Consider the following 27159-nt stretch of genomic DNA (forward strand, 5'->3'; position numbering starts at 1 on the left):
TGGAGTGATTAGTTAACTCGTTATCCGGTGAGGGCACGCCCGCAAGGCCTGGCTGGAACCCGCCTGAAGACTGGCAGGGAATTTGTTCGAGACCCACGAAAAAAGAGTCCTTTTTTGCCGTTGCACGTCCTTTGCTGCAGGTGTCGGAATCCACTTCTCAGGCAGCTCAGCAGATGGAAAAGGGGGCTTCGTCTGAATAAGTAGTCAAACGCCAGCCGGTCTCGTCAAGCACCACCACGGGTCAAGTTATTCCTGATCTCGCACTCCCCTTTCCCTGGAGTTGCACAAACCTTGGCTGCAAATCGTGCACGAAATCCCAGCCATTTAGGCTCAAAACGGTCCCAAGAAGCCTAAGAAAGTTCTTTAGTGCCACCAACTTCTCCTTCCCATACGTCGTAGACTTCTGGGGGGACTGTGAGCACTGTTTGGATCGGTCCCCAAGTCGGCTCTCCAAAATCCCAACCCTACCCTGACGCCACCCACCAGTTCGCAGCGTAAATTGCCCCATCCCATGATGCCGATTGATCTGGATCTTGGTTCCTTTGACATGCGCTAATGGTTGGAAACGGCGCCTCGCCCTTTCATGCTCCTAGAGTTCGTCGTCTGAAGTCATTCTATCTTCGCCATCGCATCTTATCTTCATCTGCTATTCGCCTCAATACATCTACCGCGCCGAACGCGCTCCTCCTCCTCCATCCTCTGGTGATCCCGTACGTTCCCTGAGCTCAAGTCCATCCATCTGCATCCGGTTTCCGTCCATAGAGCTTCTGTACCGATAATCGCTATCGTCCTGTCCAAGCGGTAGAGAACCGAGTTCCCACCTTCGAGACTCTCTATCCATTGATCCTTCAATGACGTGCGAGCGCTGTGGACGCGCTGCTTCCTGCACCGGGCCTTTTGCTTTCTGATTCTCTTCGAACGCGAGCCACTCCTCCTATTTATCACCTTTGAGCGCTTGGTGGCGTTGGGAAAAGGGAAAGACTGCTCAGATCATAATTGCTAGCTAGGTCATTTATTCCGCTGTTAACAGGTTCTTATTTACTTGATCTGCGTTGGCCACTGACATTTCTTATCCATCTTAGACTCCTCAGTTTGCTATCGGAGACGGTATTTCTTTTTTTATCAATACCCGCCAGATTCTTGCATCTTGTTTAGATTCGCCTAAGGTAAGGTTGCTATCTCATTAAGCAGTCGACGGTTTGCCGCTTCTTCGCATTGCCTTCCCCCCTCCCATTTGGCTAAGCAGCACCCCACGGCCCTCTCACATCATTCCGACCTCAGTTGCGCATGCGGCCGGCGCCTTTTCTGCCATGAGACTACCGGTTTATCTCAAGATTGCCGATTAGATCTTGGGTTCTTTCAACCGGGAGGGCAGATGTTTGCGCAATTATATCCTTGATACCCAGGTTTACTTTTGACAAACTGAAAAGTAAATAGCCACCCTGGCAGCCTGGCCTCTTTTTTATCGGGACTGTTTTATTGAGTCTCCCAGACTCTGTTCTGGGCAGCTTCTTGTCCACCAGGCCCAGCTCTACGTATCCAGCCTGCCTATAGTGGCCCATTATGCTGTGGCTTTCGATTTGGGAGAGGATAAGAGCTTTTGTGTGTTTGACACTGCCTTTCTCATTTTGCCACGCAATACAGTTGCTATAGTGCAATATCTTGTTGCACGGGAATGCTGACTGTCTTGCGTTGCGCAATAAAAGCGGCTCCTATTGTTTTTCCTTCCTCATTTTCCATTCGCCTCTCTCCCTGTTTCTGGGACATTTTTGAAGGGAAAAAAAAGGAAAAGTTAACTGACAGCATATGAACTAACATTGTTCTCATCATCATCAGATTCTCAGTTTACTGCCTATTTGTCTCCTGGCAGCTTCACCCCATCAACCTTTCGTCGCATCTTATTCGTCACATTTTTTTGTCGCATCTGTCATCTTACCTTTGGGCTCAGTTATTCTGGTTGCACAGATCCCTTCAGCGGAAGCTGGTGGGAATTTTTTCCTTCTCCCCTTTTCGCCGGTCTCCTCGCGCAGACCTTGTCAAATTTACGGCTACGCACGTCTAAATCGGCCGCCGACATTGGGTATGTACCATATATCTCCACCACTGCCGCGTCGCGTCACCCTAACTCTTATTAGTTGATTGTCATCACTTGTGTTGGTTTGGTTTTTGGCTATTTTTCTAACCATATAATACCTGACAGGAGCTGTGTCCACCGCCATCATCATCACCAACACATGACATCGTATCACAACACTTGGGCAGCCGTTATACGCCTTCCTAATTTGACGCTGTCCTGTCTCGACTTTGGGTGAGCGGAGCGGTAGTCACTCTGATTCACTGCTGAGTTGCAGATAGCATCCGGTTTACCACTTTCGAGCATTTCACTTTTCTCTTTGAAAAGTCTCTCCAAAGCCCATTAGTTTCTCTCTTTCTTTTTTTCTTTGTACCTTTTCATTATCAGTGGATGGGGTTCTTATTCCTTTGGACATCGACAACCCTTCATCTCATCCCCATTTAGCCACTTTTCATCATGGCGGCGTCCAGCAAGACAAGTCAGTCATCCAAATCTTCGCATACTACATATGCACCTACTCCGAACAACAATGCGTCAATGTTGTTAGAGAAAGGCCGGCAAGGTGGTCGGCGATCCACTCCAGACTCTGAAGCACTTGCCTCCTCCGAGGATGAAAACGATCACCACGGGCATACTCAAGCACAACCGACTCCCGTTTCGAAGACGACGCGACGTACCTCATGGCTGAACGAAATACCCAGCTCATTGCCCCGGAAAGCATCTTTAACCGCTACCAGCTCATTTTCTCCCGTGAACTCAAACCCCACCACACCAGCAACGGATCAAGGTGCCTGGGGTTCAGCAACAAGCCCAGGTCTCGCAAGCTCGGTTAACTGGGGTTCGACAGGAAATGGGTCCTTCCCATGGGGTACTGGGATATGGAATGCCGAGAACCGCAAAGAACCACCTTCAAGGTTGTCAGAAGTCCTCCAATCTCCCACCTCCATACACCCACCTAATTCGAGCTTCGGGTCTGCCGACGAGGTGATCAGCCCTACATCGCGATCCGTCACGGAAGCATCTATACCTTTTGCTATACCTATCCATCCCACCCCCAAAACCTATCGTTCTCAGTCGTATTCTGTTGGACAGCTAGACCCAGAAACCACTCATATGATGCCGACCAAAACTACTGCGCCAGTGTCTGGAGCTCGCACCAGGAACAGTGCGCAATATTCCGTCCAGCGCCGCTCCTCACGGCCTAGCATACTCGGTGAGCTAGGACGTGACTCCGCCGTTCTGGGGCGTGTTCGGGAAGACGATGATGATATTAGCCCCAATGATTCTGAAGGCAATAATAATAATTGGTCTTCTAATCAGGCACGTACTATCGAGCAACTGACTTTAGAAAATGCACTTTTGCGCCAAGCTGCTTCAAGCCAGCTTGAAGGCGTGCGATTTCGGGATCGAACCCTTTCTTCTACTTCGGCTAACAGTGGATATTCTCTTGCTCAGGGCCATAAACTACACCCTATCCATGGAAGCGTCCCCGAGGAAAGCGATCTAGCGGTCGAAGACATGGATGAACTCGGCGAATTTCCCGGATATAATGCCTCGCGCAGTAACGCCAGGAGACGATTCAGCCTACACTCTGCTAATCTGGAAAAACAGTTTCCTACTTTTACTTCTTTGGAGAATCGTACTTTGGAAAATATCAAGCGGGCTCAGTGGCAAAGTTCACTTGGTTTCGGCAGTATTAACGACGTTCCCCAGAGCCGTCGTCACTCTTTCGCGGATGTTCCCACGAGACACGTCTCATCACTCTCCGGCTCGGCAGATTCCCAGCCTCCTGTCGGCACAGCTGTTAAGAAGCAGGACGAGGACGTTGGGAGCTATCCGGAAACTGGCTTAAGCGCTTCATCCACAGATAATCGTGAGTATCTCGCATCTCGTAACACTCAGTCCCTTGCCGAACGTGCAAAGGAACTGGAAGGTTTACGTGCTCGTCAATTTGCAGTTGCCTACTTTTCAGGTCATGATCTTTCAAACCGTGCAAATGAGCCTCCACCATCGTCTGGAATATCGACAGCTTTGCATCAAGCATATGTTATGCCAAACGCTTTTGGCCGACAGCATGCAGCGTTAGCTCAGCCACATCAGAATCAGCAGCTCTTCGTCGTCACATTCAAATGTTATCGGGCAGATATTTTCTATATTCAGGAAGATACTGGACTGCAGGTTAAACCCGGGGATCTTGTCATTGTCGAAGCGGATCGTGGAACCGATCTTGGCACTGTTGCACATGCAAATGTGAGCTGGCAAAAGGCACGAGAGTTAAAGGAACATTATGCGGAGGAGCACTATAAATGGTTGATGATGTTTTCTCGCCAGAACCAGTCTGGGGCGCCTCATGCGGTGAATCCAAACGGTCATTCAGGCTTAAGTGGAAGTACAGTCGGCGGCATGGGCCCTCACAGTCAACATGCTGGACAGGAAAACCAGGGTGGTGATATTAAACCAAAATTGATTAAACGACTTGCACAGAACCACGAAATTCAGACTTTACGCGATAAAGAAGGAAATGAGGCCAAGGCAAAGCGTGTTTGCCAGCAAAAAGTTCTCGAGCACAGATTGAACATGGAGATCCTCGATGCCGAATTTCAAATGTATGCCCCGCCCACGCTTTCCTCATTGTTATGATCCTGCTGATATATTGCCAATAGGGACTGGAAGAAGCTTACTTTCTATTACTTTGCCGATACATATATCAACTTTAATTCGCTGGTTACGGATTTATTCAAGATTTACAAGACTAGGATTTGGATGTCTGCGATTAACCCTGCTTCTTTTGTCACGCCCACAACCGGTTTACAGGCTCTAGGAGGCCTTGGACCCCCATCCTCTCTGGGTTACGGTCAAGATCCACATGGAGATCGCCGTCGACCGCATGATTATAAGCAATATGGCGCAGGGATCAGCCAAGGATTGACTCCCGGAATTTTCACTGAGCCATTGAACAGAGAGACAGCTGGTCAAGGTGGGCCGATGCGCTCGCCTTATTTGGATTCTTATCAGTCGCTTGGAAGCGCTCGGCAACCGGAAGCTGGCTACAACGGTTATACGCATGGTTTGCAACCTCAGACCGATCCGTTTAGCTCCTACGCCTCCAACTATGGGATATCCGATCCGGGTACAGCTGGGTTTGGAGCAGCAGGCATGCGCAGCGGTTATCCTGCACAAGAAGAATGGATGAACCGCTTCCAGGGCCTTTCGCTTGGCTCTTAATTAAAAAGAGCAGTTGGATCTCCGCTATTGGAACAGTCCGTGCTTCGAATGCTGTCCGCTTTGGCAATCCGTTGTTTCCGCTTCTTTTTATTCGCACCACTGCATCCGCATCCGCTATTAATGATATCTCGCGCCACATTCTATTCTCCTTCAGATTTACGGGTTTTAGTACCTAATATTTTTCCCTTCGGTTTTGCAGGTCATTTTCTTGCGCGTTTGTACCATCCTATCGTGCTTACATCGATTCTGGACATACAGGTGAACTAGATATACACTTGGCAACAGGCTGGCGCGAAAGGTGCTTATGATACGGACATTTAAACGGCTTTTTTGACTTCTCAGTCCTTTCGGAAACCACCGATAGATTATCTCGACCCATGATTAACGGATTGACATTTGCCTTAAAAACCACATTGGCACCACAGGCTCTTTTTTCTACTACAAATCACCTGCTCGATGCAAACTCTCGTTTTAGGGCGATTTTGCTCCTTGCATGTTCTAGTTCACCTTTCCACGACCTTCGCTTTACGGGATCGGTAAAGGGAATCGCAACATCATTTCCAGTACATTGGTTGCAGAGATTTTACAATGCTCTTATCTCCTGTTATCTAAGACTGGCCATTCCTTTATCATCGTTTCGTGTTTTCATATGGGGACATTATCAATCTGCCTGTGCAATATCTTGAATTTGGAACAAAATTGAGGATGAAAGGCTGTTTGAAAAATTGATAATGGACAGATTGACTCTCAAGACGGCAATGGAACTAAACCATCTGTTTTTCGATATGGCCAGGGAATTTCTTTTGGGATATCAAAGTCCTTAAGCTATGGACTCCCCGATTCTGCGGGACTCGCTTTGACTTCCAGACAGAACGGGAGGATACTCGAAGGATCTTTGGCACATCATACTCTCTTTATGCTACTCTTTCTTAATTTCCTTTTGCGTGTACCTATATTTATTACTCCATGTATACTTATTGTCCTTCATTTCCCCAGGCGCCGATGACGATTGCTTCGCCGGATCCAATTCTCAGATTTCTCTCTCCTTTTCTTATTATACCCCGTTCTTTTCTTTTCTTTTCAACATATTTCTCATCGGCACTAGAATGCTGACCAACATCAGAGAGATGGATTGGTCTATTGAAGCCACGATTGTCTCTCCAGTCCTTTCCGAATATTTGGTTTGTTATCAAAAGACGTGAATTTCTTATGTATCATGCCTTTGACTGCAAATTGGCTTCTTTATTCTGCTCGTTCCCTCCTCAGTTTGATATGCCCATTTTCCTTTTTCTCTAGTTCCCAAGAGTGTTTATCCAGATAGGAGCCGTATGCATACAATACATTTCTTATTGATTTCGATCCTGTGTACCTAATTGCTGATTAAATCACATGACCCTTATGGATTTCTTGATTCGGATATAGAGACGTCGATAAACGTCCGACCCTCTCTTTGAGGGCTTACCTACATTCAACTGATGTAAAGGTACCAAAGAGGATTAGCGTGGAGCCTCGCGTTACTGAAGCGATGACCCGTACTAAGCAGGCTGGTGAGCAATCAATCTAGAGATCTCGCTGGCGATGGGTTTATCAAGGCTAATCATACCTGAGTGGTAGCGGTGCGACCCCGTTGGGGAGGAGGTAAGGCTACCTCGGCGACGGAAACGAGACCTACCGGGGGAATGTCACGTCGAGCTACGGGCTATGCCGCTACTGATGATGATTACAATGACGATGATCTTCCGGAAAGTTACGACAACTCCCAGGATAGCGTAGACGAGGTGGAAGGCGCAAGGTAGAAAACCACTAGCAGTGGATATGCTCTATGTTTCTATGACTGAGAACCTTATTGCAACATCCAAGCTAACTGGAGGATGTAGGATCGCGGCACTTAATGCACTGCAAGCTGCAATGTCACGTGTAGAAAAGAATGACAACTTCGCGAAAACGTTTGAACTGAAAGTTCGCACAGAAGAAAAGAGGCTACTGGATATGTTGGATGAGGAACAAGCCAAAATGTAGGCTGATGGTGTTCTCTCTGAGAGGACTGTTCTGATTGCGTTAGATAGGCAATCGGAAGAGGAGCAGTTCCAGGCCCAATTTGAAACCCTTCTGAAGTCTGCTCTGGCACCGCTTTCCGGTCCAGCCAAGGATGTTGCGCATATTGACGAGGGCGAAGAGGACCCTGAGGCGCAGGGAGCAACCTCTTTTGCGAGCCACCCCCTCTATGTCGCGTCTAAAACCCTGCTTGAACGTTCGCACGCCGTCCTTGACTCGTACGAGAGGGTCAATGACTATATCAGAGATATTGACCAGCTTCCAAATTTGGCAGAAGAATGGGAGAAGGACTACGTGGAAGCGCGACGACTTATTATAGCCGGCCGTGAAGCCTCCGCGTTAGAGATTGAAAAAATGATCACGTATGACAAGGCTCGGGTAAACGGTGTCAATAGACTAGGAGGCAAAGCTTTGAAGAGAAAGAGGGATTCTGAGATGGATGAGAATCTGAAAGCCATGTTTGAAATAGGTAAGGCGGACGATGAGGAAGAGGAGGAGGAGGATGGAAGTGAAATGGGGAAAGGACGAGAGGAGATACATGGATGGGGAATTACGGCGCATAGGCTTCGGAAAGGGCTGAGAGCGCTAATCAGCGCGTTCCCAGAGAGTGGTAAAAAAAGCTAAGGAAAGGAGGATATGAGACGTTAACTCAGCGGTAGGTTGTACCTGGCCGGACCAAGCACATGAAAACCACATAAGGAGATAAAAGGACTTAATCACTTAACTACCAACCTTTAGAAACTCTCTGAGAGTATTGCTAAAAGAAGATAGCTATTAGAAGTATCCTACCAATATTCAATATTCTTTCACCAAGTTCTGTGCCCCATGAGAATGTAACTGGTAGTTGTGCAGCCAAGATCAAGCTTATAGGGAGGCTTTTCACCTCGGGTTTCTATAATACTCTTCTTGCTTCTTGCGGACAGTAATGGATGTTATGAAAGTAGTGACTCCGGAAGTTCAGGTGCGGTCGTCGTTTGGAATGCAAACGATTGCAAGTGCCGGTGTCATAATCCTCCAGCTTCCAGTTTATTGTTGGCTAAAGAGGGGAGGGTTGCGTACGCGAATTGTCCATGGATTCCTAGGTACCACAGAGAAGTTTGAATTGAAGCAGTGTTTGGCCTTTGCTGGGCATGGTCGCTGATGATTCATAGAATATGTTCTGAAACCTCTCAGGATTTTATATCCCAGAGTTTTTGGGCTCATTGGAGCGCTATAGCATCGAAGCGCCGTTCGTGAGACGGTCATTCCACTGTCTCGAACCAGAACAATTCAGCCCACGATAGAGAGTTTTAACCCAGCGGTCAAACATTCTCCCAGCAATTAATCCTGCGTGGATGTGTAGAATTTAAAAATCTCACAGGGTCTGGGATAGGCTTGGCAAGGCTCGCGCTAGTCACATCACGTGATTAGATGCCAAGCCACACACTGCGCTCGCTTAAGCCGGATTAAGCGTTCCCACAGAAAGACTCGTTCGAGCGCGAGACGCATTGCACTAACAACGACAACCAGGGACGACCAACCCACGACGACAAGGTGAGATCTCCTGAAAGCTAGTTGTGGCTGCTGTGCTTCCATGCTTTTATCCTTGTGCAAAATTGGAGCGTCAATTCCGTTTGCTGATCGCTTGATTTCACCTTGTCCAGATGGGTGCTCTTAAATATGTTGAAGAGCTTCAGCGCAAGAAGCAATCCGATGTGATGCGCTTCTTGCTGCGCGTACGATGCTGGGAGGTGAGATAATTCCCAACCGCGAGACCGAGAGCGAGCAAAAAAAAAATCAAAAGAGAGAGACCTGCTTTTCGGAGCCGGACCACTTTTCCTTCGAAATCCAAATACAATTTCTTCTGTGGCACACACGAAGAGAAGGAAAAGAGAGAATCTCGATTTTCTCGCTCTCTCTCTCTGTGTGTCTTGCTATACACTCGTTGAACATTGCTGAGAGTGCATCAATATAGCTTCGTCAACTCAATGTGATCCATCGTGCTTCTCGCCCCTCTCGTCCCGATAAGGCTCGCCGTCTCGGATACAAGGCCAAGCAGGGTTATGTTATCTACCGTGTCCGTGTGCGCCGTGGTGGACGCAAGCGACCTGCCCCCAAGGGTGCTACTTATGGTATGTACTTGACTCACACGTCTGGCAGCAATATCGACTCTAATACCGTTATCTTTTTTTCCCTCAAGGCAAACCCACCAACCACGGTGTCAACCAGCTCAAATACCAGCGTTCCCTCAAGGCTACCGCCGAGGAGCGCGTTGGCAAGCGCTGCGCTAACCTCCGTGTCCTCAACTCCTACTGGATCAACGAGGACTCTACCTACAAGTACTTTGAGGTCATTCTCGTCGATCCTCAGCACAAGGCTATCCGTCGTGATCCTCGCATCAACTGGATCGTGAAGCCAGTTCACAAGGTACGCTTCGAATTGATGATTGTTGCCAAAGAGGGCAAATAGAACACCTTACTAACACACTAATTTAGCACCGCGAATGCCGTGGTCTCACTGCAACTGGCAAGAAATCCCGCGGTCTCAACAAGGGACACCGCTACAACAAGACCACCGCCGGCAGACGGAAGACCTGGAAGCGACACAATACCCTCAGCCTCTGGAGATACCGATAAACGTAACGCCTTTCGATTGTGTTTCGTTACGTTGGTGGAGTCGGTTTTTATGGGCGTGCATGCAACTTTTTTTCAAATACTTTGTTTGCTGGGAAAAAGTCGTCAGCTACCTCGTCACCCCATTACATGTGCATGGGCCTGATATGGATATTAAATGAGATAGCAAGGAATGACAAAGATGATCATCTTCTTTGCTGATACGATAATTGTAATGTCAACAAAATTTTTAAAGTAAATTTCCTTATCCCTTTAGAAGTTGGGCTGCAAGGAAAATGAGACGCTTATCATAAAAATACAATCCTTTTATTCCCAAGAAAAAAAAAAAAAAAAAACCTAAATTTGACACTATTGTCGGAGTAAAAGTAGATGAAGAAATGTGTCCAGCACGTGGCAACTCCTCAAGAGTGCTCCGAACTCTACCCGGGAGCATGTTCTTTGGGAAACGGACTTGTACATCAAGAAGAAGAAAGTTCTGATCTTCGTGAAAATATAACTCTGCCGCTGTAAGGAGCGAGCGCGAGGAATTATCTATCGTTAGACTAGGTAGTAACAGTTTGTTCGAACAGAGACTGGAAACGCTACCGAATTTAGGTACCTCATACGAAAAAAGAGTCTATTATTCGATGCTTTCTCTGAACAGCATCGAATGAAATTTCGGAGCGTCGGTCTACTGAGTGGTATAAACGCATCATATCACGGGTGCTTCCCAATTATCTCGTTTCATCCTCATCACAGCAGCTTGCTTGTGGGGAAAGGCCACTTCTCCATCTTTATAGAAGCCTGCTGTATGAAGGCTAGAAATTAACCTATGCACACGATGTAAGTTAGCAAAGATGGTTACTCTAGGGATAGAATAATATCCAAATTCGGAGAGCGGAATAGTATGGATTTGGTGGAGCCGCTCACCTTTCATTGTCAACTCTAGGCTCCAGGATGACATTCTCCGTCCGATTATCCGCCAGCCAGCAGTAGTGTACCAGTGCACTCAACCATATCTGTACTCGATGTGAACTCCGGTACTCCTCTTCGCCAATTAAGCAGTGGAACCCACGATCCCAATTGCCCACTGGAGACAGGAGCAGCTTTGCTATATTTGCCTCCTTTATCCAATAAATCTCAAAATACCCAAACGGCTTGCCATCCCAACAACCCAAGGCGGGAAATGAGAAGGTGGACGTGAGTTGCTTCCGCAGGAAAGCATCTTGAATCGAGCGCGGGCCAGCTGCGCCCCAAGCAGCATTAATGCGTGGATTGTTCATCCACCTGTGTAAGACGTCAAGATCTGATTCATTTTCTGATCTGGGCAAGACAGAACCCGCTGTCATCATGTCAGCGATGGATGTTGCGCTTGCGGACTTGCGATGGCGTATGTTCAAGTCACTTAACATGACCGACTCTCTCGCCTTGAGAACTGGGACACGGAAGGACAGCGTCTGCGCTACACTGCGAATATAGCGGACATAGAACGTTTCTCCTTGCCTGGGTGGTTTAGGACGGATGGGATGGCGTGTTCCGTTTGTGAAAGTATAGAGTGGAGGAGCGGGAGGGAAAAAGGTTGGCAAGTGACTTCCAGAGTAAAATGGGCCACCAGGCATAGATGGGTTGAAAGGAGCATTTTCCGGGCCTAGAAGAGCAGCTGCAGACGTAGGGGATGTCGTTGATATACTACCACTGGGAGGAGAGTCCGGGCGAGAAAAGTGTGGTATATCGATAACCGGTGGCACTGACACGGGCTGCAACGTGAAAAGGAAGATTCTAGGATCCAATTGCCAGAACCTACGACGACTGACGTACATTTCTCTCCAGCCATCCTGATAGTCAGGATCGGCGGGATCGAGGCCCACGGACGAATCCTCACATGTCACTAAGCCCATTCGCTCCAGTTTTTGCATCAGATTGCGACCTTTAAGGACACCTTCCCGTTTGATATACACACGCCACTCTCCCTTTGGGCGGCCAGGCTCGGGCGTCAACGCGGATTCAGGGGTGGAGACATGTCGATTTGGCTCTGGTAAATGAAAATACCACCAAAGAGTTGCCCAGAGCATCATCGCAATTTGCCGTGTGGGCGACGAGGGCGATTTGAAGTCCCGACTTGAAGGAAAGAATAGGGAAGAGATGAAAAGGCAATCACGGTCAAGGGTCGGTTTTGTAAAGCGAAATGAACGGCTTCGGGGGGTGCGTCTATTCTCCCTGGACGGGCTTTGAGGCCTTGAGCCAGAGCCTGGGCGGGAGAGGCCCGACGAGGAATTGCCAGAATTGGAGGGAGATTCGGGTCGGCATTTCTCACTTGTCGGAGAAAACCTTTCGGTATGTACGACTATATTCCATCCCGGTGGTAGGGTTGAATGGCTGATGTTGATTTCGTTGTGCTTGAATGTCATTCCCCCGAAGACGGGGGTGACGGTGTACACATAACCGTTGGGAAGGAAAATTGGCTCAGTTGGCATTGACTCCGTAGTTGAAGGTTTCACAATGCCTCGTCGATCCTCGAGTTGTGCACTGAGGCAAAGGGTAGGTCTTCAAGGGACGTTTATATCCCTTTTGTATGAAACAATAGTGACTTAATCATGAAGCAAACAACGATCATGTTGCGACTGGGGCAAATTGGAAGGATCTCTCTGCATTTCCCGTCATCTTTCATTTCTGCTCATCCATGGCATATTTCAGCGGGTAGGAAAAATCTGCTTGATCGGACGATATCAGCCGGGAGGAATGACATCATTGCACGAGACGGCAGCCACATCCGGTCTTTGTGGCGCCCATGCCTCTCATTGGTTGACAGTCGAGTTCGCCGACTCCCCATAAAAACATCCAAGCCGATCCCGATGTGAATACGTGGTTGAGGTTTTGGGGCGGGTGCACAGTAAGGGGAGGGGGGAGAAGGGGGGCGTGACAATTTTGGTTCCAAATCCGTAGTAACATACGGAGTTCGTGGGCAGAAGAGGGCTTGTTTTATGGCTGTACTGCAAATAATTAGCGGATAATGTTCCGTACTCCATATACGGAGGAGCATGGAGGATGCCCTTTTTTTCGAGGCGACTTACCGTGCACGAGCCACGAGGACGGGCCACGTGTTGGTTAGTTGATAATCAGCTGCACAGTTTATCCGCGGCTAATCCGCGCTTCCCGCTTAGCTTTGCCGGTGCGACGATTTTGAGCACGAGAGCAGAGTTCTGGTGGCTCAGCAAACCTGGCATGGCTCACTATTGGAATCAGATTGTTCATCGAGAAAATGATCATCATCATGATCAAAACAGTATTGTGATTTAATTATCAATGTGTGAGACTGGGTTGGTGTTGGAGCTGATTTAACAGGAAGTGTCATTTAGAGTCCAACCATGAATGAAATCTGCGCGCTGGAGTGATACATCATACACATTGCTCTACATTTTGGCAATGCAAACAGAAAGTCAATGGGCTCTATTGAAAATCGTTGTGCGACCCCAGGGTCCATGACAAGAGGCTAGAAGGCAGTAGAGGTTGTGAAAAGGAAAACACTGACAGGACACTTTTCAAGGCAATGAGTAACCCCGTCTCTAGCGGGTGCCTGCTTCTCGCAATTCCCCAGTGCATTATTGTAAGTTGCACACCAAACCTCCACTGAGAGCCAATGGATTTGCTTTGGAATGCTTGAGATGGCTCAGTCAGAATTACTTCATAGTATGGGAACGTTCCCTTTAAATTGCTTTGATATCCAAGGCCTTTTCATCTTTTAACTTTTCTAATTAATGGGCATAAAAGTTGTTTTAGACACGTTTCCAGTTGCATTGGCTTGGATTTGGAAGAAGCGCACAATAGATATTACTGTGGTGTTTGAGGGTAACATAAGGCCCTATTTGATGGAGGAAATCAGCGCTGGGAGTGGGGTGCTACTGTACAGCCTGAAGGTCGCCGGGAGCCAAGAACCCATGGCGAGCCGGGCGGAACCCATTTCTAGGTAGGGGCCAAGCTTTAGCGGAGTCCGGGAAGGAAGCCAGGACCCAAGCAAGTCCAGGCCTTGACCAAAATGTTTTATGATGTGGATGAATATGTACGGCGGTGGATTCGCACCTCCACATCAGCCCATGCAACATTAGCAGCTCGAGCCCAATATGTTGTGCTCTTCCAGGCCAGTGATCATCCTCCTATGGCTTACCCTCTTCCTCCTGGGACCATGGCACCAACTCTGCGCTGGCCAATCAGTTTCCTTTGTGAACAACCCAGAGAAAACCATCTTCGAGGCCCAAGCTCCTGAGGAACCCCCGAACAGCCTGGACAAAGTTCCCGGAAATAATCCAGCATACTTCTGCAAGTCTAGCTCGCCCTTTCAAGTTCACGAGTTCATCCTGCTTCCTAATCCACCAAAGCCGTAAATGCACCCTTTTCCTTCTGACCATATCCCTTCACCTATTCCTTTCTGTAGAACTACATACTCCCGTGATACGATCATAAATTCTACCAAACTGATATACATATTTCTCCTCCTTTACAAATATAGGTCGCTCCAACATTTTGCCTACCTAACCGGCTGGGCCCCGCACATTCGCGATCTCGAACTTATCAGGCTGTCTTTCACAATCTGGTCCGGCCACTTCAAGCGCTATGGCCCGTATGAATATCGCTTAAGCGAGGTCCCGTGGATCCGTATCCGACAGAATTTCTTGCTCCGAGAGTACATGGCGCCGGGCTGGGCCGAGTTGCTTGCCGAAAATATGCTAGCAGGAAAAAACGTCGAAGACGGATCGTATCGGGTTCATGCAGAATTGCTGTTGCCAAATCGGACCTCTTTATTGTGCATGGTTGCCGACGTGGTCATCAGGGATGGGACCATGGAGTTTTGATGGATGACCGCATTGCTCGGGAGTTGTAAGGATGGTTTTAAGCTTTGGTTCCCTTTACACCTGTCGAGTAATGGGGCGTTCGGGGCTTCTAAGCATATTATTATTGGCGCTGTCGGGTGCTGACCTGACTATGTGTATACGTTGCAGCGGATAGGGTCTGTTGGCCGCTTGCATCCGCTCAATAGATCGACTAAAATTCTGATATCGTTGTTCAAATATTTCTTTCTCTGGCAAGATAGAGGATATCCCCTCCCACGACCAAGTCCATCAAAATTAATCCCACACATTTATATATAACGTTACCCTTTTGGAGCCATTCAACAAGTCCCTTGGCGGGCGGATCCCCCGTCTTTTCCGTTGCATCCTTGACCATTAGCAGCTCTCCAATTTCGACTAGTTGCCGGGGTCACAATCCTCCGCTGAAGTCATGATCTTAAACCCGAGACTTGAACCCGTGCTCGCGGGTAGAAACATTGTGGTCAGTCCATTCTTTCTGCATATCGTGGTACCTTGTGGCTGATTCTCTCAGAAGCACCCGGGATCCTGATTTCCGGTGGAGTATGTCCTCAATGCTTCTGCAAGATTCGCTTGTAATTTTCGAATTTCATCTCCGGTTAGTGATAGGAGAAGGGATCGAACGTCATGATTGCTGAGGACCGTCAGGGGCATGATGATCTTAGTCTTCGCTGGTTATGCAAAGCATTAGCAATCGATATTTATCCACGGAGGAGTCTGGAGCTGTCCGCTTACCACATTTCAGTGTAGAACTACTTCGTTTCCGTGTACGCAACGTCCTGCTCGCAGGGATAGTTCTGAGCATTAAGTTAACATTGCGGATGGCCGTCCGAAGCTTCCAAAACACGTGGCCTGCGTGACGTCAGGGGTAACTTACACCAGCCCCGGCGATAGAGTGAGCGACAGCAGATTGAAGTACTCCGTAAAGGTAGCGGCTTAGCGAACAATGCTCGAGTGAACGCTGCTACGAAACCCAACCGCACTGTAAAATGTGAAGATACGGGATTCTAGTTTCTAACTAGTAGTTATATATGCCCCAAGAATTCCCACAAACACACGCATATTATGTTAGGTATAGACATCATGAGGAAAAACTGCACTGGTATCTGCCCCGCGTGCATTAACAAACGACAGCAATGGCCTTGGAACTTAAAAAGGACCGCGTTAATGCCAAACTGTGCATCAACAAAGGAGAAAGTAGCCAAAGGGATTTCACCAACTGTGTCAGAACTTTCATACAGAAAAATTAAGAGAAAACAGAAAGAAAAGAGGAGAAAAGGGAAGGAAAGAAAATGACAGTAACTAAAACACCGGCTGATTATTAGAAACGAAAAGCAGTCACAGCAGGAATAAACGAAAGAAAAAAACGAGAAAAGCATGCCTCCGGTAAAATTTTGCATAGATATTCTTAAGCCCCCCACATTTCTTCATCGCTCATTACCAGGTCTGCTTCTGTTTGCACTCGTGTTCCGTTCTTCCTTTCCATTTTCTTTCGCTCCTGTCGCGTAATCATACGACTTGGGGTCAAAGGTGTGATAGGAGTGAACGGCATATATGGACTATATGGCGTCCGTGGAATACCGGTTCGAGGTCCAAGAGGGCCAAGAATACTATCTCGCCTTTCGACAATCGTGGTCTTGGTAGGCGGGGCACTCATGGGCCCATTGTTGAATGCACGAAATGGAAGCGTGGAAGTGCTACTGCCCGCACTGCGGAGATTAAGATGCGGAGGCCCGCTGAAAGTGCTATCAACGGAAGCGTTCCGGGGATGTTCGAGTCTTGGACTCTTCGCTTTCGCCTTTTCTTGCTGTTCTTGTATAGGATTGAGTGGCGGAGGTCCCGGATGGTAGATACGTGGAGAAAGAGGTTGGTTTTCGGGATAACTCGGGGTCGTTACTTCTGGAGAAAGAATTGGAGGTGATATTGGGAGATTTCGAACCGATTCTCGACGTACTTTGCGAGATTTGGAACTCAAGAAGGATAAGGCGGAGAGTCTAGATGGCTTATCATTGCGAGGCGAGAATGGAGACTTTTGGGGCTCTGGGGTTGCTAGATAGGAGTGCTGGGGAGAGTGTGGTTGTGGTGGTAGCTGTATGTGGAGCTGCTTTCGTCGTTGTTGTTCTTGGAAGTGCGGTCGGTGAGGTTCTGGGTAGACAGGTGAAGGTAGTTCTCGTGACAGTGGAGACATAGGAGACACAGGAGAGAGAGACTGGAATGATTGCTGCCGCTGTCTCAGGTGTTTGCCCTCAGGGCGATTGGCTAGCGGGGAATGTGCCTGGCGAGGTGACCTCGGTGAGTTACCTCCATTCGACTCGGCCTCTGCGGCTCGTTGGGCATCATGCTCCATGACAGCTGCATACAGTCTTTCCATCTCTGCTTGAGCTTTCATACGGTCGGCTCGTACGATATTTTCGTCCACCGTGGATACACTCTCGGCCCTAGGAGAAACAGGGGATTCTCCTCGAGACCAAGGCATGTTGAAGGATCGATTTTTGGTCTTTTGAGGGCTTGGCCAACACTCGCTTTCTGTTCCACTCATAGGACTAGGCCAGGTATTTTTGGGTGATTGCGGAATTTGGAGAGAGATTGCGTTCACCGGTGCACTGAGCGGTTTGAGCATCTCCATCTCCAGTGTTCGATTCGATTGCTGAGCGCCTCTCCGAAGGCGTCTACCCACAGTGAGGAGACAGCCCAGGAAAACGGATACAATTAGAACGTAGGCTCCAACAATAGCAACAATCTCTCGCCAAAGCAGACTTAAATCGCGAACGGCCGAGGCTGACAGCGGCGGACCCTCTTCAGGCGGTGGAGCTGGATCATTCGCGATCTCGAAGTGCCAGAGCGAATTGGGTCGGCCCGCGGTCGGTACAGCGAAGAGGGCTTGAAGGAACAATGCGAGCATGGAAGATGTGGGAAGAGAAAGAAGAGTCGAAAAGGGACGTGACATGTCGCGACTCGGTCGTTTTTGTTATTCCATGCTCTCTCCTGGATGTATCAGACGCACTCCTCGTGACACCCGCGGGGGGGGTTGAGGATTACCACTCTAAGGGGCCGAAACTGAGACTATAAACTGATGCGGCCGTCGATCGGCGTCCAATCCGTCGTGAGAAGTCTGGTTTCCAGCATGAAATGAGGAGATTGAGGTGGGTTGAGACCTGGATGTCTCCTGCACGGGTTGGGAGAATTCGGGAAAGCGGTGTTTTCAAGGTCCAATGAAGAGGTCCAGGGCCGCTCGTATCGTCAGCCGGCTTCGAGGGGCGGAAAAAAGCAAGGTCCAATAGAGGCTGGGTATCAGTTTTTCGCTCTTTTAAGCGGTTTCGATTTTCCACACTACGGTGAGGGGCCGTGAATCCTGCAAGGATGATTTGCTGGTGGCTAAGCGCCGGGATGCAATGAAGAAATCCAAGGGCCGAATCAGTAGCGATCTCTTGGGATGACGACCCCGGCCACCGGACAAAATCGAAAAACTGCGGATTAGCGCGAGTCTGGTCTGCCGTCATTTCTGCAGTCGAGCAAGCCCATCACATTCCGTCACCTCTGATCACACCACGGTGATGGTGCCTTCGGCGCGATCTCCATCGTGGACTGACGTCCTCCTAATTATTCGGCTCTTAAAGTGACCTTTTTTTGTTGAGAGGCGATGCGCGATCAGAACGTCTCACAAGCTCCGTCTGTGCATGAATCACCGCCAGAAACGGCCCCCAGCACCATGGTGGCTTATTGAAGCAGTCCAGGGGAACTTTCGATGACGAGGGGGTTATTTGTTCGATGAGCAAATGGAACTTCGGAGGTCAGAAAAAGGGCCAAAAAATAAAATAAAATAAAATAAAAAGAAAAAAATTCATGTTCTTGTTCGACGCTCCACCCTTGCTCCAAACGAATTGAACAAATGTTTCTGTGCATTGGTTGTTTTGTTTTGGCTGTTTCTCTTTCACATAGTTACGCCATGCTCGTTTCAATTTGGGGTGAGGTTTCAATATCCTACTCTACATGTCCAGTATGGCAACACAAAAAGATATATCCCCAACGGTCCAAAAAGAGTCTCAAGCGCCGGAGTCAATAATATTCTGACTGTGAGAAACCTCTTGCTAGGCATGTCTGGCCGGCTGTCAAACCGGAGTCTACCGACAGGCACACCCCAGTGATAGCAGCCGCTTGCTTACTGCTAAGAAAGGCCACGGCGTTGGCAATGTCATCTGGCTCTATGACGTGTTTAAGGGGATACCATCTCATCGCCTCCTCAAAAACCTGCGGATTTGCTTCAACTCGGTGTTCCCACGCGCGTGTTCTGACAGTCCCAGGAGCAACAGCATTGGCGCGTATGCCAAATTTCCCGTATTCCACCGCGATGGATCTTGTTAGATGAATCAGTCCCGCTTTGGCAGAACTGTATGCGGGATTTCCAAAAACTGACAGGCCATTGACGGAAGCAACGTTGACCACGGATCCTCGAGCTCGTTTCAAAGATTCCTCAAAGGCATGAAAACATAGGAAACTGGCCTCGAGGTTCAGGGTGACTTCGCGCTTCCAGATTTCAGGTGACAATTCGTGTAATGACCCGGCCCAGGTCGCACCGGCGTTGTTGACCAAGGTGCAGACAACACCCAGTGACATGATTTTCTGTGCCATTTCCTGGACTTGCTTGTTGTCGGTAATATCACAGATCATGGCCCTCGCTTTCTCCGTCCCTAGAGTGTCTGCAGCGACAGTGACTCTGGCCTCGTCGATATCTACCAACACCACATGACTGTGGGTTTCCGCAAGTTTAGTGGCAATCGCCCGACCAATGTCTCCCGCTCCTCCTGTGACAACGGCTATCGAATCCATCAGAGAATGGCCGGTCTATTATTGGGAAAATTCCGACAGTATTCTTAGTTGGAGACGTCCAAGGGCCAGCATAAAGCAAGTTGCGGGTCGGGATTTCGTCTGCACTCGAAGTTCCTGTCAGCCGGGGTTGTATAATGGAGGCCACTCCTGAGAAATTCGTGGGTGCGCAGCAGGATGGCAGTTTCTTGCAAGAAGTCAAGGTGTGTATAAAAGGGATGTCACGGTCACATTGGTCCTTGTGCAGACTAATTATATTCATGAACCCACTGCCCCTTAGCCTCGTATAGTCATCCTTCTGGCCGTGAAATGAGGCCTACTTTCAAGGATTAACATCGCCTAGAGCTGTGCGGGGAATTTGCCCCCCACTGCATCTCTAGACATAGATAACTGCACTCCTATATGATGTATCACGCCAAAGACACCCCTGACGGTGTTCATTTCAACTGCACGCCCCAAAGTTTGTTTTGACGCCATTGTTTCATGTCGTTCTGCATACGAGTGAACCTTGCAGAGAGATTTATGACGATGCCCTTCTTTGCATTGATTTTTGCAGTTGAAGAATTTGATGTGTCGGTAGTGTGTGTGCGCCATACTGCCGCTTTACCAAGGCAATGCCATTGACGCCTTGGATACCCCCATTTTTCCGAACTGGAGGCCAGCCCTTCTACAGAGTACAGACATGTGTGAATGGAAATTGGCTAGTTGTGAACAGAGGATGGTGATGTCAAGCTGCCTCCACGCAGTCGCTGTTAACGCAAAAGGTATGCTTTCCGCCTCAGAGCCCAGGAAAGAGTGATGGCTGCTGCATTATTACTGGGTGAAGCCTTCCTGCAGATGCAGCCGGATGTTTGCTGCAGAAAATGAAGGCTTTTTAGGAGGCACGATCTTTAGTTGTTTTGGTGCACGTCAGCATCTTTCTGGTCCATTGACAATACACATATATTTCAAGAGAGGCGTGTCTATTCATCTTGGTTTTGCATTTCATTGCTGATCTTACTTCTGGCCTCTTGTCCTGCAAGACTTCACAATGGGAAACAAGGTTTCCGCGGTCAACGGTGTTCGATCACCAAACTTCTTCCAACCAGGAAACGCAGTGAACGAAATTTGGCTTGGCAAGCTTGAAATCATTTCGCGTCTCCCCTTTGGGGATTCAGACATGGCACAGGCAGGCTGGCCCAGAGGAGACTTTCCAAAGATCCCTTGGCGGCCATTCATCATCCCTCTACGAGCAGCGGCTGACAAGACAGCACGATCTATAACTATCCCGGCTTCTGAGACTTCACGCAAGTGCCTGTGGCCAGCCTTTGTGGAGATAATGTCAAAAGTGAACTGGGAGCGTATCTTTTGGATCGTGGAGCGGGCCATTGCAATCCCGGCTGTACTTTTTGTGATCTTCCTCCATTTTGGGCCAAGCAAGTACACTCAGTTTGCGGTAATCCGGCCATGCCTCGAGGACGACGAAGATGAGAAGATTGCCTTCCAGTCACGATTTAAGCGACAAGCAGTCTGTCTTCGCGCATGGGTTGCAAGCTCCGTTATGGCTCAGGTCCATCTACTACTGCTCGTTGAGCCAATTGTCAAAATTTCTGAACGCACAAACTCTGCTAGTACTCTTCGGTTTTTTCCCATTGGATTTGAAGGATGGTTTTATTTTATTTTAACTCTGCTGGGCAGCTACAGTCATCTTCGACTTCTGTGGGCTTATGTCCGACTGTAACGCCTCGTCGTCAAACAGATGTCAATAACCTGTGTCAGTGGCGACGGCTCAGTGTAACACACAAATACGGTATTGAGGTTGGCCTGCTGATGTTAATGATACGACTGACACTGAAGCGGGGGATTTTGCTCTTTTGTTTTTTGCTCTAGCCTTCGTACTGCCCGAGCTGATATCTTTCTTTGAGACGCGTTACGATTCCAGGGTAATGAACAGTGGGAGTAAGGCTTCGTTGAGAATCGTTTGTTTTTCGTCGATCCACGCTGGTAATAGGAAACAATCCGTGACGGTGGTTGGATTGTAAGACTCCGGCCCACGTGCACTGAGCTGTTAAAAACTCGGATACAAGCAGAAATGCCCAGCCTATTTTATTTGGTTGATCTAACATTTCGGTGACGTCCACTTTTGAAGTGCGACTGGCTATAGAGGAATGACCCAAACTGCGGGGTCATAAGGCTGGGAGTCGCATAGACTTGAGCATGAAATTCCAAGAACTGAATACACCGGCAGCGCCGCAATGCGAGATTTTATCTTAATGCATTCTTAGTTATCATGCTGTTGCTCCTTTTCTCCAGAGGTCGCGCCAAAACTGTTTGAACCCGTAGCCCTTAGATGCATCTTCATCGTGGACTCGTGCCGCTTGGCCTAGGCCTAGTACCTGTTGCAACGGGCCCGTCTCTCCTCTTGTCGGTGTATAGCTTGTTTCATGTGATCTCTGCGTAGCTCTTCTGTATACCTCCTCTGCTAGACACGGGGCAACTTCTGCATAACATGAGTCCAGCTCACGCTGAAGTTTGAGGTAGGGTCTCTGGGCGACCCTAGGTGCTTGCAGATTATAGGAACGGACCAGCTCGTTGAGCTTCTTTAATTTCAATTCGTGGTATTCTCTTTCAGCGGTGAGATATTGCGGATCACGTAAGCAAGGAAGGTCGGGGAGGGGTTCGGCCGTGCACTCGGAAGGTTCAGTTGCAGAGGGGTTCGAAGTGGTTTCAGTCTGTGCTGGGGAGGGTTGGGATGGTGAAATTCGGGATAACCGTCCTTCATGGTCAATTTGCGTCATGGGTTCGACTCCAGTAACGTTCTTCTCCGCCATCTGAATGGAATTCTGTGATTCATTGTGTTGTCTTGCTTCTGCTTCGGCGTATGCTCGAGCTCGCCTCATTTGCTCTTGTAGTGTTCCGCCTCGGCTGGAAATCAACCGCGCTGCATGCCTTTTCCAATCGCTTCGTAGCTGGGTACGAAAGCGGTGGATTTCCGCCGTTAACTCCTGTTGCTTTTGAATCCATTCTGGCGTTATTTCCTGCTTCTGCATGATGCGATTCATGAAATATTCCGTCGTATCCAAATACGGACTCCCCGCTATGTGATCCCGCTCAACATTCTTGCCTTTTCCTCTAGGAATATTTTGGAACTGCCCTTTTGCTATGGCATCTTCAATTCGTTCGTTTGCTAGTGAGCTAAGCCCCTGCAGGGACATTGGGAAGGCTCGAGCGCCAGGGGTAAATCGATCTTGGAGCTCTCGACGGTAGGCCTCTCGTTCTTCTTCGGAAAGACGGGTATCTTGGCTCAACTCGTAGGTTTGTTTACGTTCTCGGGCTTGTGCGAGTCGGCTCCCAGAGGACCGAGCGACTTTGGAGCCGGGTTGGAGATTCACTGGAGAAAGGGTTGGGGGTTTGAATGGTACTCGGAGAGGCTTCTTTGAATCATTAAGCATCCGAAGAACTGAGTCATGGGGATTTTCAGTGCCAGTCCAAGGAGCTGCAGCAGCAACGTCCTGCGTGCCTCTTCCTGCGGCCCGCTGTAAAGGGGGAATTAGCAAGATAAACAAAACGGGCAGGTCATTGGGGAGAGATTGAACTGCACCGGAGTATTCGCGATTGCAAAAGCCTGAGCATGCTCACTCTTGAACGAAGCAGCGGCTATTCTGTCCTCAATCTGTTGTTTCAAGTCATCTGAAAAGTCGGCCTCTCGCATGTTCTTCTGCGCGGATTTGCCCCCTAGCATTGCTTCTTCAGACATTTCTTTCATTCTCCTCGTCATTGCACCTTCTTCCTCCACTGTCGATCCATCGTTTTGCCTTTTATCCTTCTTCAGACCGTCCTTCTTTTGCTGGCCGGGTTCTACCGTTGTCGATAGTAACCGGATGGCATGTTGGAGTGAGCAGGGTGATCGTTTAGTCTCCACGTTGCTAGCGTACTGTAGAAATAATATAAGTCGTTTCTGATATTTCATTTTGGTCCCCAAATAAGTACATGTAACTACCAGTTACCTTTCCTCCGAATACTCGAAAATCATTCCCCATCCCTATCGCGGCGTTGCTGCTCCATGCTGGATAATCCGACTTTATCCGCCATCAAATGTGCTTACGTCAGCATCAAGGAGCATGTTGGAAATAGGGTTTAGGAGACGGGGCACTTTAAAAAAGTCCCATTCGATCGAAGAGCGCAAGCGTCGAGAGCAACGGGCTTCATAGGGGCGTCAATTGGGCTAGAGACCTATGATCCCTCTTCGAACTGAGTCAATGCAACTGTGACGAGAGTGATTAGGCTTTCTGCTCTGTTGTTTTCTTACCTCCACTCTACACTCATATCACCCTACGCGATTAGAAATCTTTGCCAGATCCGCCATGCCTCCAAAGCCGGTTCCAACGCGCATGAAGCCTGTGCGGCTACAGACAATCCAGAGTCTAAGAATTCAAAGGCCAAACAAGCAAGAGCAGAGCCCATGCCAGACTGCCATGAGCGCTGTCTTGAGTAAGCCAGAACTTTTCCCTCCTTTTCTTAGACCGAGTTGTTCGGCGAGATAGCAAGCTCCTGCTTAGGGAGTGTCTGCGGGTTAAAACAAAAGATAGAAGCTAATGTAGCTATTTATTATATTGCAGATTGCTGGGCGTCAGCGGGGCATAACATTCAGGGATGCCACGCCCTAGAGGACCAGTTAAGACAGTGCATGGACACAGCTGTGCGTGATTTCTCACATCGACCCTTCGACTTGCCTTACCTTCTGATCAATCCTTATGTTACTGACTCAATCGCGTTCGTTATAGAAATACCAAAAGCCGAAAAAGAGCACGATCAACTATCATCTTATGCGCATGTTCCCCAAGATCTCGGGCCCGAGGAAAAAGGACTAAGCTCTTGTCGACTTTCTCGTTATTGGCCATGTTACTGGATATAGGATATTCGAGCCCGAAAGGTTGTTCGCGAAGTAAATGACAGCAAAATACGAGTGTTAGGTCGTCCGGTCCACATGCCGTTAAAGCCGTGACTGTGTCGGAGGAATGTACAATTTAGCATATGGATGGAGTTTGATGGGAAAATTTTGGTCTCCCTTTTTTGGTCTTTTTTTGTTTTTCTTTGGGAAGAATGGGGGTGGTTTCTTAACCAGGGTGATCTTATTGAAATTCCTTGTCGGAATATATACTGTATATTAAATTCTGAGATGTTGACTTTTGAATAGAATCGTCACCCATTCAATTTCAGCACATCTTCAATTTGCTAAATACATACGAGTTTAAATCCTCAGATGTACGGAGTATATAACTATACTAAGTCAAGCAACAAGGTTTAGTAGCTTTATGAAGGCTTCGGTTAAGTGTTTGGGACTGCAAGTTAGATTTCCATCCAGGAGGAGGGGAGACATCTCCTACCTGTGAGAATGGCATTGAAGAGTGATATCTCTATATACTGGGATAATCATCGAGTAATTTCCTGCTTCAAGCGCGGCCGAATTTCAAAATCAGCCTGTTACTTGTGGGCCGCACCGTGTAAGCATCAATGGCTTCGATTCCGTCGTCGTTGACGATTGAGGTTGTGTAGTTGGAATATATCGCTGCAACAACAAGCTTCATTTCTAATGGACCGTTAGAACTTGTTAAAATGTGGATTAAACCTGGGGCCGAATACCTTGTAAAGCAAAATTGCTACCAACGCACATTCTGCCTCCGCTTCCGAATGCCCAAAACCAACGCCTCATGCTTTCCATCTCGGATACATCATTTTGTTTGAGCCAACGCCTCGGAAGCCAAGACTCGGGTTCAGGGAAAATGTTTGGATTTTGATGCAAGGAGTATGCCTGAGCACTCACTCTTGTACCGGGAGGTATTCCATCGTATCCACCGAGGCTACATGTTGGCGAAGGTGTAACACGTGGTTGAATTCCCGGGATCGGAGCATGTAACCGTAGTGTTTCCATGACTACTGCGTTCAGGAGTGGCAGCGAATCGATGTCTTTTGATGAAGGAAGGTCCGGCATAATATCAGCGTTTGCGGGGATGTCGATAGACGGTGAAAGCCCTCTAAGTTCCTCACGCAGTTCACATTGCAGCTCAGGATCTTTGGACAGTTCCCAGTAGAGGTAGGTGAGAGCAACAGCACTCGTTTCATGACCAGCTGTAAGTTGATCGTACAACTCGCAGGCTATTTCCAGCTTTAATTTCTTTGACGTTTCCTCATCCAGAGATTTCACTCCATCCGACGGCAGTTGCTTAACCATTGACATTTTAAGTTGTTTGTAAACAGTTGGTTCGGATTCAACGACAGTTGTCAAAAGGTATTTGTCAGCATTATCGCATATTTCAAGGCCCCAGCTTTCCATGTAGTCGTTGGCCTTTTGGCACCAGCTTGGGATCAAGGGCAGTTTGACCGTCTCCGCCCAAGCAACCAGACTTGGGACTTCTTGATGATAGAACTCGAAGGGTTTGCGGCACTGATAGGCCTCTAGCCACTGCTTTCGTGTTTGAGCGTCTTCCAAGAAATTCGTAGCAGCAGAGAGTCCAAAAATATATGCAGTAATAAAGTCCATTGTGATAGCATTATTAAGTTCATGGATCTCAACTTGGTCTGCTCTCTCTACATGGCGTTCAAGTATAGGGAACAGCCGCTGGAACAGTATCTTGCGAGAAGCTGCAGCGAGTTGGGGGGAACCTTGCAAATAGGATTTGGAGTATATGTTGGACATCATCCGTTTGCGAACAGAGTGAGGCCTGCTTCCAACCATCGAGAACATACTGATAGTGCTATTGTCACTCCTGTTAGAAAAAACTTGCCGTAATCACATTTACCAAATGAGAGGCACGCATACCCGAAGGCACCAAACACCCGTGGATACCAGTCATGCTTTTCAAAGCCACCAGCATATACAGTGCGAATGCCTCCATCAACGCAGTTAACGGATATTTCTCCTGGAGCGAGCCGAACAATAGGTCCATATTTATTATGTGCCTCGTGTATGGTCCTATTTCCTCTCATCCTAAAACGGTTCCATAATATCCAAAGGGGAGATATGGACGACGTGAAATGCGCATTTGGGATCTTGGAGAGGGGAGACAAAAGGGCCGGATAGATAATAAACTTATACACACCCGCGGCTAAAGCCGAGACGGTGATTATAGCCAATGTAGCGGGTGATAACAGCGCCATTGGTTGTTCGTTCTCTAAATCCAACTTCTCAGTTGATAGTAAGACAGAAGATGATTATGATTTAGATATTCAAAAGGTGATTCAGTCGAATTCAACGACAAGGAGACGTGAAGGCATTCCCTAAGAGATGCTCGACCTTGTCTCCGCATATTACCCAGTGCCAACGAAGACTTCTCTCCACACCGAGCGGAAACGAGGTCCGTTCGGGCTGCTGATGCCAGTCAGGTGTGCGTTGGTGAATCTGAGTTTCGGCGATAAGGCAGTGATCACATGACCGATGGCTTGGTTTTACGGAATATATTAAATCCGAATGTTTTGATGATGTCACCCTGCCTCCTCGAACGTCGCGCGTTTCATTCCTCAAGAGTCTGCTGCAGAGCAAAGCTCGAGG

The 27159-nt window shown here is 48.3% G+C and overlaps 12 protein-coding genes across 12 annotated transcripts; 6 read left to right on the top strand and 6 right to left on the bottom strand.

Moving 5' to 3' along the window:
• Nucleotides 1-664: 664 nt before the first annotated feature.
• CIMG_13407 (uncharacterized protein) lies at nucleotides 665-1767 on the bottom strand (the record flags this gene model as incomplete). The annotated part of the gene is made up of 2 exons (XM_004446074.1): nucleotides 665-934; nucleotides 1684-1767. 2 exons carry the CDS (start codon nucleotides 1765-1767, stop codon nucleotides 665-667), a joined length of 354 nt encoding a protein of 117 aa, XP_004446131.1.
• Nucleotides 1768-1836: 69 nt separating this feature from the next.
• Nucleotides 1837-6652, top strand: CIMG_04960 (PSP1 domain-containing protein). Its single transcript, XM_001245518.2, has 5 exons — nucleotides 1837-2080; nucleotides 2201-3394; nucleotides 3530-3947; nucleotides 4032-4680; nucleotides 4738-6652. The coding sequence occupies exons 2-5, from the start codon at nucleotides 2531-2533 to the stop codon at nucleotides 5297-5299; spliced, it is 2493 nt and encodes an 830-aa protein (XP_001245519.1). The 5' UTR covers nucleotides 1837-2080; nucleotides 2201-2530; the 3' UTR covers nucleotides 5300-6652.
• A 172-nt stretch (nucleotides 6653-6824) lies between these two features.
• CIMG_04961 (uncharacterized protein) lies at nucleotides 6825-7978 on the top strand (the record flags this gene model as incomplete). Its single annotated transcript, XM_001245519.2, has 4 exons — nucleotides 6825-6846; nucleotides 6914-7091; nucleotides 7177-7314; nucleotides 7366-7978. The coding sequence occupies 4 exons, from the start codon at nucleotides 6825-6827 to the stop codon at nucleotides 7976-7978; spliced, it is 951 nt and encodes a 316-aa protein (XP_001245520.2).
• An 837-nt stretch (nucleotides 7979-8815) lies between these two features.
• On the top strand, nucleotides 8816-10280 carry CIMG_04962 (60S ribosomal protein L15). The gene is made up of 5 exons (XM_001245520.2): nucleotides 8816-8887; nucleotides 8998-9084; nucleotides 9309-9465; nucleotides 9534-9760; nucleotides 9829-10280. Exons 2-5 carry the CDS (start codon nucleotides 8998-9000, stop codon nucleotides 9967-9969), a joined length of 612 nt encoding a protein of 203 aa, XP_001245521.1. The 5' UTR covers nucleotides 8816-8887; the 3' UTR covers nucleotides 9970-10280.
• A 377-nt stretch (nucleotides 10281-10657) lies between these two features.
• On the bottom strand, nucleotides 10658-12775 carry CIMG_04963 (siderophore biosynthesis protein; the record flags this gene model as incomplete). Its single annotated transcript, XM_001245521.2, has 2 exons — nucleotides 10876-12775; nucleotides 10658-10775 (listed from the first exon to the last, which is right to left on the bottom strand). The coding sequence occupies exons 1-2, from the start codon at nucleotides 12417-12419 to the stop codon at nucleotides 10658-10660; spliced, it is 1662 nt and encodes a 553-aa protein (XP_001245522.2). The 5' UTR covers nucleotides 12420-12775.
• A 1288-nt stretch (nucleotides 12776-14063) lies between these two features.
• CIMG_04966 (uncharacterized protein) lies at nucleotides 14064-14792 on the top strand (the record flags this gene model as incomplete). The annotated part of the gene is made up of 2 exons (XM_001245524.1): nucleotides 14064-14320; nucleotides 14450-14792. 2 exons carry the CDS (start codon nucleotides 14064-14066, stop codon nucleotides 14790-14792), a joined length of 600 nt encoding a protein of 199 aa, XP_001245525.1.
• A 1005-nt stretch (nucleotides 14793-15797) lies between these two features.
• Nucleotides 15798-18127, bottom strand: CIMG_04967 (uncharacterized protein). The gene has a single exon (XM_001245525.2). The coding sequence runs from the start codon at nucleotides 17752-17754 to the stop codon at nucleotides 16216-16218; it is 1539 nt and encodes a 512-aa protein (XP_001245526.2). The 5' UTR covers nucleotides 17755-18127; the 3' UTR covers nucleotides 15798-16215.
• A 711-nt stretch (nucleotides 18128-18838) lies between these two features.
• CIMG_04968 (short chain dehydrogenase) lies at nucleotides 18839-20331 on the bottom strand. Its single transcript, XM_001245526.2, has one exon. The coding sequence runs from the start codon at nucleotides 19632-19634 to the stop codon at nucleotides 18864-18866; it is 771 nt and encodes a 256-aa protein (XP_001245527.2). The 5' UTR covers nucleotides 19635-20331; the 3' UTR covers nucleotides 18839-18863.
• Nucleotides 20332-20555: 224 nt separating this feature from the next.
• Nucleotides 20556-21962, top strand: CIMG_04969 (uncharacterized protein). The gene has a single exon (XM_001245527.2). It carries the CDS (start codon nucleotides 20662-20664, stop codon nucleotides 21349-21351), a length of 690 nt encoding a protein of 229 aa, XP_001245528.1. The 5' UTR covers nucleotides 20556-20661; the 3' UTR covers nucleotides 21352-21962.
• On the bottom strand, nucleotides 21867-23570 carry CIMG_04970 (uncharacterized protein). Its single transcript, XM_001245528.2, has 2 exons — nucleotides 23212-23570; nucleotides 21867-23146 (listed from the first exon to the last, which is right to left on the bottom strand). Exons 1-2 carry the CDS (start codon nucleotides 23386-23388, stop codon nucleotides 21899-21901), a joined length of 1425 nt encoding a protein of 474 aa, XP_001245529.2. The 5' UTR covers nucleotides 23389-23570; the 3' UTR covers nucleotides 21867-21898.
• Nucleotides 23571-23798: 228 nt separating this feature from the next.
• CIMG_04971 (mitochondrial 37S ribosomal protein YmS-T) lies at nucleotides 23799-24831 on the top strand. The gene is made up of 3 exons (XM_001245529.2): nucleotides 23799-24101; nucleotides 24230-24309; nucleotides 24395-24831. The coding sequence occupies exons 1-3, from the start codon at nucleotides 23975-23977 to the stop codon at nucleotides 24479-24481; spliced, it is 294 nt and encodes a 97-aa protein (XP_001245530.1). The 5' UTR covers nucleotides 23799-23974; the 3' UTR covers nucleotides 24482-24831.
• On the bottom strand, nucleotides 24802-26974 carry CIMG_04972 (cytochrome P450 monooxygenase). The gene is made up of 3 exons (XM_001245530.2): nucleotides 26431-26974; nucleotides 25254-26365; nucleotides 24802-25200 (listed from the first exon to the last, which is right to left on the bottom strand). Exons 1-3 carry the CDS (start codon nucleotides 26766-26768, stop codon nucleotides 25064-25066), a joined length of 1587 nt encoding a protein of 528 aa, XP_001245531.2. The 5' UTR covers nucleotides 26769-26974; the 3' UTR covers nucleotides 24802-25063.
• Nucleotides 26975-27159: the final 185 nt, after the last annotated feature.

This window comes from Coccidioides immitis, assembly GCF_000149335.2.
Source record: "Coccidioides immitis RS genomic scaffold supercont3.4, whole genome shotgun sequence".
NCBI lineage: Eukaryota > Fungi > Ascomycota > Eurotiomycetes > Onygenales > Onygenaceae > Coccidioides > Coccidioides immitis.

What these genes read in the sequence shown, in the direction of transcription:
- CIMG_04969 (XM_001245527.2), top strand. Translation starts at nt 20,662, where the DNA reads ATGGGAAACAAGGTTTCCGCGGTCAACGGTGTTCGATCACCAAACTTC.
- CIMG_04972 (XM_001245530.2), bottom strand. Translation starts at nt 26,768, where the DNA reads ATGGCGCTGTTATCACCCGCTACATTGGCTATAATCACCGTCTCGGCT. An exon ending in CGGGTGTTTGGTGCCTTCGG is followed by an intron (nt 26,366 to 26,430) that starts GTATGCGTGCCT and finishes GAGTGACAATAG; the next exon opens with CACTATCAGTATGTTCTCGA. An exon ending in TAGCAATTTTGCTTTACAAG is followed by an intron (nt 25,201 to 25,253) that starts GTATTCGGCCCC and finishes ACGGTCCATTAG; the next exon opens with AAATGAAGCTTGTTGTTGCA.
- CIMG_04967 (XM_001245525.2), bottom strand. Translation starts at nt 17,754, where the DNA reads ATGTCACGTCCCTTTTCGACTCTTCTTTCTCTTCCCACATCTTCCATG.
- CIMG_04968 (XM_001245526.2), bottom strand. Translation starts at nt 19,634, where the DNA reads ATGGATTCGATAGCCGTTGTCACAGGAGGAGCGGGAGACATTGGTCGG.
- CIMG_04960 (XM_001245518.2), top strand. Translation starts at nt 2,531, where the DNA reads ATGGCGGCGTCCAGCAAGACAAGTCAGTCATCCAAATCTTCGCATACT. An exon ending in ATAATTGGTCTTCTAATCAG is followed by an intron (nt 3,395 to 3,529) that starts GCACGTACTATC and finishes TCTCTTGCTCAG; the next exon opens with GGCCATAAACTACACCCTAT. An exon ending in CGCTTCATCCACAGATAATC is followed by an intron (nt 3,948 to 4,031) that starts GTGAGTATCTCG and finishes GTCAATTTGCAG; the next exon opens with TTGCCTACTTTTCAGGTCAT.
- CIMG_04971 (XM_001245529.2), top strand. Translation starts at nt 23,975, where the DNA reads ATGCCTCCAAAGCCGGTTCCAACGCGCATGAAGCCTGTGCGGCTACAG. An exon ending in TGCCATGAGCGCTGTCTTGA is followed by an intron (nt 24,102 to 24,229) that starts GTAAGCCAGAAC and finishes ATTATATTGCAG; the next exon opens with ATTGCTGGGCGTCAGCGGGG. An exon ending in GACAGTGCATGGACACAGCT is followed by an intron (nt 24,310 to 24,394) that starts GTGCGTGATTTC and finishes CGTTCGTTATAG; the next exon opens with AAATACCAAAAGCCGAAAAA.
- CIMG_04970 (XM_001245528.2), bottom strand. Translation starts at nt 23,388, where the DNA reads ATGACGAGGAGAATGAAAGAAATGTCTGAAGAAGCAATGCTAGGGGGC. An exon ending in TTGCAATCGCGAATACTCCG is followed by an intron (nt 23,147 to 23,211) that starts GTGCAGTTCAAT and finishes CCCCCTTTACAG; the next exon opens with CGGGCCGCAGGAAGAGGCAC.
- CIMG_04962 (XM_001245520.2), top strand. Translation starts at nt 8,998, where the DNA reads ATGGGTGCTCTTAAATATGTTGAAGAGCTTCAGCGCAAGAAGCAATCC. An exon ending in CCCCAAGGGTGCTACTTATG is followed by an intron (nt 9,466 to 9,533) that starts GTATGTACTTGA and finishes TTTTCCCTCAAG; the next exon opens with GCAAACCCACCAACCACGGT. An exon ending in TCGTGAAGCCAGTTCACAAG is followed by an intron (nt 9,761 to 9,828) that starts GTACGCTTCGAA and finishes ACACTAATTTAG; the next exon opens with CACCGCGAATGCCGTGGTCT.